The sequence below is a fragment of the Balaenoptera ricei genome, chromosome 1 (assembly GCF_028023285.1).
Source record: "Balaenoptera ricei isolate mBalRic1 chromosome 1, mBalRic1.hap2, whole genome shotgun sequence".
Classification (NCBI taxonomy): Eukaryota; Metazoa; Chordata; class Mammalia; order Artiodactyla; family Balaenopteridae; genus Balaenoptera; species Balaenoptera ricei.
Genome location: NC_082639.1, coordinates 39980637 through 39992301, shown reverse-complemented (window position 1 = coordinate 39992301; position 11665 = coordinate 39980637). Strand labels below are relative to the sequence as shown.

General features: G+C 52.8%; 1 protein-coding gene across 1 annotated transcript in view; it reads left to right on the top strand.

Annotated features, from left to right (window-relative positions):
• Positions 1-9368: 9368 nt before the first annotated feature.
• Positions 9369-11665, top strand: part of LOC132356357 (selection and upkeep of intraepithelial T-cells protein 8-like) — a 43037-nt gene continuing 40740 nt past the window's right edge. Inside the window, 1 exon segment of the mRNA XM_059909503.1 lies at positions 9369-9423. Coding sequence (XP_059765486.1) covers positions 9369-9423 — 55 coding nt within the window.

The following is an 11665-nucleotide window of genomic DNA, read 5'->3' as shown; positions in this document are numbered from 1 at the left end:
TTTCAGTCTTGTGAGCATCTGCTCTGCATCCGGCTGCACACGCACAGGCCAGGGGTCCAGGCGGGACAGCAGGTCAGGGGGCCCTGCTGACTGCCACTCCCCACCCCACCCAGCCTCCTATGAGGATTCCAGGCTTAGGTGTGGGGGGCCAGGCCCTCTTCCCTCCCCTTTTGGAGAAAGGGAAGTGAAACATAGGCTCTGGGACCCCTCTCCCCCGGGCCCCTGGCTCCCCTGACCCAGAACATCAGGCACAGGCCATGCTGAGCCCCAGAGGAAGGCCAGGGTAATCCCAGCTTGGGGGGGGCTCAGGGGGGTCCAGCGCCCATTAGCATCAGATGCCAGAAAGGCAGAGATGCATCAGCTCCAAGTCTTTACAGAGGAAGGGTCCTTCATGCTCATATTTAAAGATGAAGGAGAGTTTTTCAGATCAGCCAAAGGGGCAAGAGAAGTGGGAACAGCATTAGCATCATTGGGAAAATGGGAAGGACCAGGAGCCTTAGATGGTTGGCGCCGTGTTCTCTGGGGGTGAGCTGTGTGGAGGGGCCATGGCTACGGAGCTGGCCACATCCTTGGGTGTTAATCAGGGAGAGAGGCAAAGGCCTGAGCTCAGGCTCCTAGACCACAGTGAGGGCTCCTGGACTGATCACTCCTCCAGAGAAGGGAAGGTGAGTGTAGGCGGGGAGATGACCTGAGCCTGCACTTCCTCCTACACCCACCTCCCAAAGGGCCCACCCTGGCCCTCAGGGTTCTGCTGTCCACGTGCCCTGTCCCGCAACCGCCCATCGCAGACGCCCGAGGCTGAGACCCAACACCCTGCGCATTTTACCCAACCCCAAACCAGCAGGTTTGGGCTCACTTCAGCCACTCCCCAAGGCATCTGTGACCCATCTGTTAGCTCCTCAGGCAACATGGCCCTCCAGAGCCTAGAGAGTGCCAGGAGGGGGGCAAAAGGCTGTGAAACGACCCAAAAAGATATCGTAAAGCCTCTGCTCAAAGCTCAAGACTTTGCTGTATCGCTGAGCCTGAGCCCCGAGCCCCCATCCTGGGGCCCAGCGACTTTACAGCAGAGCTTTGGCATTTGTGCGCCAGCTCACAGCAAAGAGGAAACAACAATTTAGCGGGAGAGGGGCTGCCCGAGGTGGGCAGAGCTGCACAGCGACAGCCGGGAGAACGGCCACTGATGGCCGCACGGTGCACCAGATGTCATTAAAACCAGCCATAAATAAATTAAAAAAACATCTCCGAGAGTTCAGCCTTATTAAAAAAAAACAAAACAAAAAAACCCAGGCAAAGCAGAAAGGATGCCACAAAACACAGGCCAAACTGGGGTGAACAGACCTAGAAAATAGGGCAAATCAACCCTCAATCAAGGGCATTCTTTGACAGCAGCTGAGGCTTCACTCGCATGGTGATGACCCAGAGTCACCCACCACGGGTTTCAAGACGTAGATTATGAATCCAGGCAGGAAGAGTTTCATTCAAAACGGTTTAACGTTTCAGGCAGGTGTTGGCATTCAAGGAAGCAGCCTCATTTACCCAGGAAATCCTCTCAGAGAACCCCCGAGACGGCAGGGTGTGTCATGTTGTCATTCTTACCGGAGGTGGGTGTCCTGGGAGGCCCCGGGCACCAGCACACGTGCAGTGCTTCCCAGCCCGGGAGCCCTCTGCACAACGCAGGTCACCATTCACCCATCCCTCTCCTCTTAGCTGAAGAGTCCCCAACAAAGTCCAGTGGAGGAGGTTGGGCCTGGCTTCTAGGGAAGGGGGTGGTTTGAGTTAGGCCTTAAAAAATGTGTAACAGAAGTGTAACAGGCCAGCAAATTGGAAGTTCCCACTGAGGCACCAAGACACAACACACATAAAAATTGCTAAGTGAGGGGCCGATCTGCATAGGAAATACTGGACTGACAATTCTAAAGGCTCCATGAGGAGGATATAAAAGGATTTTGTGAATATTTCTTTGGATAAATCTTTGTTGTGTTTTCCCAGCAAGAAGGGGAAAGGGTGTAGGGGGTTGCTTGCCACTTGTCCCAAGATTTTGGAGAGAGGGGCTTTGGCAGGGAAACTTGGAGAGTTTGGTAAGCGTCCCTGCAGCTGGGGTCACTGAGGACGGGGTCTGCCTCAGGCTGGATCACATAGAGGGCAGGAGCCTGTGGCTGCCGCAGTCTTCCACATGGGGGTGGACGGGAGTTGTCGGTGTGGGATTGGCTTGCACCCGGGGGGTTGGGCAAAGAATGCGTGGATGTTTTCCTAGGGGGGGTGTGTGTGTGTGTGTGTGTGAGTACTAGGTGTGGGCCACATGCATGATGCTGGAGCAGAGGTTTAGGCAGAGACGGGGACCTAGTTGAAAGGATGGAGAGGACAGGGTCCAGGCTGTTCTTACTGAACAGGAAACATGCAGACCTTTATGGCTTCCTCTCCCTGGGACCCCTGCCCTGACTGCGATGCCAAGGTCCAGGATCCTCCATGTTGGGGGCCCCCAGCACTTGGCAGTCCTTCCACTCAGCTCCCAGTACCTGCAAATACTCATCCCTGACACGGAGCCATGAGTGAGAAGCAGTCCTGGGTCTTTTCCAATCCCAAAGGGACTGACTCTGGGCCACTCTTCATCACGGTGCACGGGCCTCTCACTATCGCGGCCTCTCTTGTTGCGGAGCACAGGCTCCAGACGCGCAGGCTCAGTAGTTGTGGCTCACGGGCCTAGTTGCTCCGCGGCATGTGGGATCCTCCCAGACCAGGGCTCGAACCCGTGTCCCCTGCATTAGCAGGCAGACTCTCAACCACTGCGCCACCAGGGAAGCCCCTAAAGATGAGCTCTTGAGCATGAGGATGAAACGCTGACAACACATGGGGGGACGTCAGTCCCCGGAGTGCACCCACCCATGCCATGGAACCTGAGTTTTCCATGTGGAGGGGAGCCCCCTTTCACACCGCCGCCTGGGCATTCCCTCCTCCTTGGGGTACTCCCAGCCCCAGGAAGAAACCAGCTCAGGTTGGGTCGTTCCTCTGGCTGGCCCCACCCTGGCTACTTGCAAGTTCGTCCTGAAAAACCACTCTCAGCAGCCAGCCTTCTTGCTGAGAACTTCCTCTCCCAGAACAATGAGGGGTAAGGAGGGATATTTACCAGTGTGTGGCAGGGGATTTGGGTAGGTCACATCCCAAATACAGTCACAATTGTTATATTATTTAATTGAATGAGTTGGGTTTTTTTTTTTTTTCTTATTTGGTAGTCTTACTCTTTTTTTTTAAATTTTATTTATTTTTTGGCTACGTTGGGTCTTCGTTGCTGCACACGGGCTTTCTCTAGTTGTGGCGAGCGGGGGCTACTCCTCGTTGTGATGCATGGCCTTCTCATTGCGGTGGCTTCTCTTGTTGTGGAGCACCGGCTCTAGGTGTGCGGGCTTCTGTAGTTGCAGCACGCGGGCTTCAGTAGTTGTGGTGCATGGGCTTTGTTGCTCCGCATCATGTGGGATCTTCCCGGACCAGGTATTGAACCCGTGTCCCCTGCATTGGCAGGCGGATTCTTAACCACTGCGCCACCAGGGGAGTCCCCAAGTTGGTTTTCTCATTCCCATTTTGCAGGTGAAAAGCTGAGGCTCATTGGTGACATCCCATAACTATGGCTTGTTTGGGTTCTGAATTCAGGCCTGACTCACTCTAAAAGCTGTGCTACACCACACGTCCCTTTTCTCCTAGTCCTATGTCTACAGGGAGAGAGATGGATGTATATCCCTTCTAGTGGTGGGTAGGAATCTGCTCCATTTTGCTCCTTCCGGTGGGGGCTCTGCGAGAGCACAGAGATGGCTGGACTGGGGACAAGAGCCCTACTGGGTCTGGGTCCTGGTTCCAGAGACCTGTCAGCCCCCTCTCCTGCCCTTCCTCAGCCACCCTTCCTTCCCTGGCCACCTCTGCCCCGTTCCTGCCACTGCTCTAGCTCTCAGCCCACGTGGCCTAGTGATGCTATTTTTTCACATGCTCCTCTCAATTCAAATCCAAATGCAGTTCCATTTAACTGATGCCACTCACTGAGCACACTCTGGGCCAGGCCCTTTTTCATGCCTGTCCCATTGCACAACTCCAGTGGGCACCATTCCCAAGAATATAACGTCAGTTGTGCCCAGCATCATGGGAAGCAGTGGCTGTACTCTCTGCATTGGGCAGAGAGAGGAAAGCAAGGTCTGGTCCTGGAGGAGGGGCTGTGCTGGAGGAGAAAACCACTCTGTCTGCACAGGCCAGGAGAGGCACTCACTTCTTCATGGGGCCTCCTGCCCCAGCCACCAAAGGGCCAAGGCATCTGGACTGCTCCCAGGTCCAGGTCACACAATATGGTAGGATGGGGGCTCATGTGGGCAGGCTGGAGGCTTAATTCCAAGAGGAAGGGATTGCTATATAGGAGGGTAAGACTGAGAAAGATGGTGACGGAGACCCGGGAAATGGAGAAAGGAGAGGAAAGAAAAGGAAGGAAGTCAAACACATTCCTTATTAAAAGAGCCCTGCCAGACCCCTACCTGGGCAGCCTGGCTTGGACGAGACCTCCGGGGCCTGGCGTCTCGGCCTCAGCTCCGGGCAGCAGCTCCCCAGCCTGGTGTGACTCTGGCCCGGCCTCTGACAGCTCAAGTCAAGGATGTGGACCAGCCTGGCTCCTCTCCCAGGTGAGGGGGTGGGGAGGCTCGGAAATCACACTCCAGCCCACTGGGCCCAAGGTTCTGAGGGACAGCACCTGTCCTTGCTAGCTGATGTTGTCCTTGGGAAAGAGAGCTTGTTCTGGGCTCAGGGCTCTCCAGGCCCCCGGGGGCAGATGTGAAGCCCACAGCTCAGAGTTAGTTGCTGTGGCTTCTATGCCATTGTCCCCACATACCTGGCAAACACATTTCTCAAGACAGGAGGAAGGGTGGGGTTGGCACTGGAAACTTGGGCATGGTCTGGAGCTTGGAAGAAGCTCTTGGCGTTGGGCCACAGCTCAGGCACAGGTGTGACCGGCACACGCACACGCAGGCACGCACACACGACTGGTAGCTTATCTAGGAAGCGCTGTGGGGTAGTGAGGATGAACACACAGAACTTTGAGCCAGGCAAGCCCAGGCTCATGTAGGTGCCTACGCTCACCAGCAGGACGATGGGGGCAAAGCATTTTCCATTTCTCAGGCCCTTTTTTCTCTTCTATAAAAGGGAGACAATGACTATCTCATAGGTAGTTAGGAAGATGGGATAAAATAGTGGCTGTGAAAATGTTTTATACGATGCAAATTACAATGAACCCAGGAGGCATCCCTGTTCCCTGAGCTCCCAGGAGGCGGCCAGCGTCCGTGAGGTAGCAGAGACATGACCCGGAGTCGGAATTTGAGTCCCGGTTCTCCTCCTGTTCACTAGCTACTCTGTGATGGGAAAATCATTTAACCCACCAGGGCCAAGATTTTGCATCTGTAAAATGAGGTAGTAATACATACCTCTTAAAGAGTTGGGATTATTAAGTGAGATCAAGTATATGCAATGAGATGTTGAAATGGGACATTTTCTGTCTCAGTTTTGGCTGAGGTCGAACGGGTGAGGACAATATAACAGGTGCCTAGTACCCTTACCCCAGTTCTAAAAGTGAGTCCGGACACTTGGGGAGCCACGCCACAGAGGCCGTGGCAGTGGCTAAGCCCAGGGCCCCTGCTGCCCCAGCTGACCCCGTAGGTATTGAACACTCACCCTGAAGTCTCACTTACCTGGCTGCTCTGGGCCAGTAGCTGAGCCCAGCTGACGCCGTGCATGCCCTTTCCTGCAGGACGTGTGGCTCACATAACGGGCATTTTTGGCTGGAGGGCATTTTGGTCCACTCCGTGGACCAGCCGAAACTTCCTTAGAACTGCACTAGAACCCCGTGGCAATTGCTTTGCAAAAAGTTGTTGGAGTGACCTGGCGACCCCTCTTCTTCCCCATCTGCAGGGTGAGGAGGCGGCCCCTTTCACCCTCTAGTGAAGCCAAGAGAGAAGAGTGTCAGAGGGTCTATGGCAGAATTTTAGGTGTGTCCAAGGGCCTGGTGACATAAGCAAAACAATGGTCTAGGCTGGGGACATCTCAAAAGGGGGAGTGACACCAGCAGAGGGTTAGGCCAAGGTCTGGAGCGTGGAAGCTGGACAGCGCCCGCCGGGCGGCTGCAGAGAGGGTCCCTGCTCCGGCACACGAGACGCCCTGGCTGCACTGCCCTTGCCCTTCCTGCTGCTGCTGGGGGGCCGCTGACCAAGACATCATTTCTTGCCTCCCCTCCTCTCCTCTGGCTACTCTCTGCTGCCTTTCCTGGTGCCCAGGCTGGGGGACAATGTGCTCCCCTTCACAGTACTGACCACACTGGGCTGTTCCTGGCTGTGTCCCCAGCTAGGGCGGCAGTGGCTCTGACGGGTCCCTGTGAGCTAAGACCCCGAGCAGCCTGGGGGCTCCCCGAGGATTCAGGGAAAGGACCGTGGGAGGGTGGTGAGTGCCTGACATCGGCTGTCTTCTCTGCAGATGTCACTTTCATGAGGAACCGGAGCTCAATCCAAGAGCAAACAGCAGAGCCCGAGTGGCAGAAGGCAGCGGTGGCGCAGAGGAAACAGGTGTGACCCGGGAGCCGGAGAGCTTTGCTTCTGCCACCAGCACGTTGGTGACCCCTGACGCATGGATGCACGTGGCACACGTCACTGCGAGCGCCTTTCCTCACCTGTGCAACGAGATGTCTGGAATCACTTGTAATGACCTTGGAGCGCTGAAGTGCTACAAAGCAAATTATTGACCTGGTCTCCTCTAGCCTTTCGGTAATAAGAGTCCTGGGGGAAGTGGGATCCAGCTGGAGCTGTGATTGAAAAGTGGGAGAACAGTGAGGGCTCGGGTCCATAGCTTTAGGCCAGGCACCCTTGGACCCCGCCCGGCCCTGGTACTCATGGGTTGTGCTCTCAGCCTCCGTGTCCTTGTATGCGGAGCGGGGATAACGAAGCTCACCTCGCAGAGGCATCCTGAGGTATACAGCCTCAGGAGCGTGTGCAAGGCACAGAGCCCTCGGCCGGCGCAGGGCTGCTCTATCACGAGCGCTGTCGCTGGCACCGTGCTCTGTGTGGCGAGATGGCTCTGTGGGACTCTGCCCTGGTGTTCACCTAGAGCGGGCAGGCCCCTGGAGATGTCCTTGGTCTTGACAAATTCCAGAGCCCCAAGAGGCCCCAAGTGGGGTCGGGGGGTGGCTTCATGCCTGAGCCACTGCCACCCACCTTGCCACGTCCTCCTCAGAAAGCAGAGCCTGCAGCCACCCAAGCAAGGCTCTGGAGCGCTCGCCAGCGTGCATCCGGATCTTGCTGGGGAGAGACTAAACAGGCGGTGAGTTCTCTGCCGCCTCACGTGAGAAACAGGCCAAGGAGATTCAGGGGATCCTGGGATTAGCAACTGGAGGCAGAGCCCGGGACCCGGGCTCGTGCTCCTTCCACCGGCCCGTCCCCGCCCCCGCCATGTCCTTTTCTGGATTCTGGGTTACTTGGTACCCACGGTTGCCTGTCCCCCCCTCCATTATAACTCCTACCAACTGTGCTATAATTGCTTGTCTGTTCCCCTTGCTGGTGGGGGACTCCTGGAAAGCAGGGGCTTTATCGGGTTCACTTCTGTCTCTAGCACATGGCGCAGGGCCTGGCACACCGTAGACCCTCATTACATTTTCATCAAATAAATGAATGGATGCATATTACATCAGTTTCCTCCTTTCCCATGCAAGCTCTTCATAAACTCAAAAACTCAAAACCATGCCAGTTGTCACTAGCCGCACCACGTGTATCAGCTAGGGTTGAGTTTGGCTGTGATATACATGCAACTTAAAAGTTGCTTAAATAAGAAAGTTTTTTTCACGTTCATGTCTAGAGATACACAAAACAGGACCGGTAAGGTGGTTCATAATTTTTTAAGAGACCTCAACTCCTTTTTTCTTGCTGTTCTACCATCTTCCATCTCATTGTTTAAAATGGAATTCCAGCCATTGCCTCTGTATTCCAACCATTGCCTCTATATTCCAGTGTACATTTCCTGGAAATGGCACACAACACTTCTGCTAATATCCTGTTGCCCAGAACTTAGTCATGTGATCACATCTAGCTGCAGGGAAAGACAGGAAATGCTATCATTATTTGGGGTGGCCTGTGTCCTGTCAAGAGTCTGGTCTTTTTACTCATTAACAGAGAAGAATGGATGCTGGGGGGGCATTAGGAGTCCCGGCCATGCCACACTTTATAGTCTAAATGGCACACCCTTCTCTTACTATCTTCACCCACTAGCCCTGCGTGGTACTTGGGAATAAGAGGTATTATCCCCACTTCACAATGGAAGGAACAGAGGCTCTGAGAAGTCAGCAAGTTTTCCAAGGCCACAGAGTGAGTTACGGCAGGGCTGAGATGGGCACCCAAGGTTGCCAGCTACAAGGTTAATGCTCTTTCCTCTTCATCATCTTGCCCCAGGGCTTCTTGGAAATGGTAGAGCTTGGGCTCCTTCCTCACAATTCCCTCAAGAAGCATCCAGCAGACACCTGCTGTGTGTGCAGAAAGCACGGGGCACTCAGAGAGAAACCAGATCCAATCCCTCTTGAGGACCTCATGGTCTGTCTTTACACAAGTCTTAGAATACAGTGTGATGGCTGGAGGGTTACCAGCACAAGCAGCTCTCTGACCCCAGAGCCCGGGCAGCCTATCTTTCAAGGGGTGTGACGTTCCATTTCAGGTTCTTCCAGCCTCCAGTTTTCTGTTCGGAACCAGAGATGGGGTTGGAGAATGCGGGCTGAGTTCAAACCTCAGACAAAGGACATTGGTGTTTATGTTTGATGGGATGTGGTAGCACAGCTAAAAGTGTAGGCTTTGAGATCAGGAAGCGTTACTTCTCTTTTCATGGAAAGCAAGTTACGGTCCTATTTTTCATGTGAGAAAACTGAGGCTCAGCGAGTTCCAGTCTCTGTCCAAGGCAAGTGTGTGTCGGAGCGAGACTTGAGCGCGGTCTCCTGATGTCTAAGCTGGGCCTCCTCCTGCACGGGGTTTTGGGAGGCCCTCCAGACCACTCCCACTGCTCCACACCCTGGCTGGGGCCCACTACCTGCCGGGCTAGACCAGGCCCCCCCACCTGGATTTTATTCTGCAGCTAGAAGCCTGATCACCTGTGAGGATCTGTCGGCATCGTGTCTCAACAACTGGAGAGAGGGAGTCCCACCGAGGGAGAGATTTGCCCCTTGTAACGTGTGTAGTGCTTGCTCTGTTAGACTGCATTGTATGAAGCCAAGACTCTGCTCTGGCTAGTCTGTGGCATTCATCCCTCCTCTCCTTTCTCTGCAGGAATTATCTCTGGAAGTTTACCCACTTCTGTAGGGCTCCTGGCTCCTCTGTATCCTGATGGCGGCAAATGGGATGGGGAAAAAATTGCCTTCGTATCATGCAGCAAATGGAGGTATACCATATCTCAGTGGCCTCACCGAGCCTGTTAGGTTTCAGGCAAACCATCTGGCTTGTCTTAGGATGGCTTTCTAAGCAGTCACTGACCTCAATTACGCATTGATCAATAAATGATCAATCAATCGATCATCAATTAGGTTTTTAAAAATATTTATTTATTTATTTAATTTTGACTGCGTTGGGTCTTCGTTGCTGCACGCGGGCTTTCTCTAGTTGCGGTGAGCGGGGGCTACTCTTCGTTGTGGTGCACGGGCTTCTTATTGAGGTGGCTTCTCTTGTTGCAGGTTTCAGTAGTTGTGGCTCGCGGGCTCTAGAGCGCAAGCTCAGTAGTTGTGGTGCACGGGCTTAGTTGCTCCGCGGCATGTGGGATCTTCCCGGACCAGGGCTCAAACACCTGTCCCCTGCACTGGCAGGCGGATTCTTAACCACTGCGCCACCAGGGAAGTCCATCAATTAGTTTTAAATTATCAGCATTCACCAAGTTTATACTGTCTGTCCAACCCTGTGCTTGGCCTGTGACTGGCAGAAATAAAGCAGAGCCTGGATGCCTTCCTTTAAGGGAATTCAGCTGAGAGATTAGAGGTGGAAACAGAGAAAAGAATGAGGGACTTGAAGTAAGACAGAGGTAGGTTTGAATGACAACACTTCAGTTTATTAACTGTGTGACTGTAGGCAAGTGACCTCACCTCTTTTTTTTTTTTTTTTTTCAAATTGCGGTTTATCTTTTTTTTTTTTAATTAATTAATTTATTTATTTATTGTTATGGCTGTGTTGGGTCTTCGTTTCTGTGCAAGGGCTTTCTCTAGTTGTGGCAAGCGGGGGCCACTCTTCATCGCGGTGCGCGGGCCTCTCACCATCGCGGCCTCTCGTTGCGGAGCACAGGCTCCAGACGCGCAGGCTCAGCAATTGTGGCTCACGGGCCCAGCCGCTCCACGGCATGAGGGATCTTCCCAGACCAGGGCTCGAACCCGTGTCCCCTGCATTGGCAGGCAGACTCTGAACCACTGCGCCACCAGGGAAGCCCGACCTCACCTCTTTTAGGCTCAGTGCTCAGGATACCTGGCTTGCTTGTTGTGAATATTAAAGGAGAGAATAGAAAACACTTTGCTCACTACTGGATCCATGGGCAATGCTCTGTTGGTGGTTAAGTGTCAAAAGCAGGATGAATGCGCACAACTATAACTATTTAAATTGAGATAGGAATTCAGAGAAGGAAGATATTCATGTGTGAATTATCTTTTAAGGCCTAGACTTGTAGAGCAGTTAATTTGGACCCTGGCGGGTCTGGGACTAGGGCCCTGAAAGATCCTACTTTTCAGAATGTGCAGTACAATGGATGGCCACAAGGGGAAGACATAGGACAAATTTTAGCATCTTCCATTTCACCGTCCCTCTGGGCAGAGAATCCAGTGGGTGACTATCCTTTCTTCACTCCCTCCACACCCATGTTATAATCAGAGCTAAACTTCCACACACAATATCTGTAGATAGATGAGGGATTCACGGGGCTTTTCAACTGCAGTAATATGTCAAAAGTTCTCTGAGACATTCCTGGCACATAGGAGCCAGTGTGTCAGAAAAGTCTTTCAATCTTGCTCTGATTTTTTTTTTTCACATTCTCTGATCAAATCTCCCAATATATCTCTGAAATATGCAAATATCTATAGTTTTCTGTATCTCTCTGAAATTTTGGGACACCAACTATCTCGCTGGAATATTCTGAAACTCCTTGAAATGCTGACTTTCTATAAATCTCTAAAATTATAAATCTCTATGTGAATGTCTTTTTCTGACCCCCTCTACCCTTTGACAGCACACATTCTCTCTGAATCTCAGACACTCTCAGTCCATCTGTCTACAACAGCTTGTTATCATTTTGCAAGTGGATATCGGACAAAGACAGGCGCTATCTGTGCTAAACTCCAGGAATTTGCACCTCCTAGTTCCGGACTGCAGCTGTCTTGGTTCTGAAGAAGGTGGAGATCAGAGCCCTTCCCACAGGAAGTTTCAGCTAGAACTGGAGCCAGAGAAAAGAACCAGGCATTTGGAGTCAGTCAAACCTGGGTTTGATTCTCTATTCCTCATCTTACTGTGTGACCTTGGCAAATTGCTTTTCCCTCTCCAAGTCTCTCTTTTCTAATCTAGTAAAAATAATCCTGCAGCCTTCGAGACTGTTATGAGGACTAGCGGCTGTATGAGGTCAAGTGTAAAATGCTTGGTGAACGCCCATGACTATC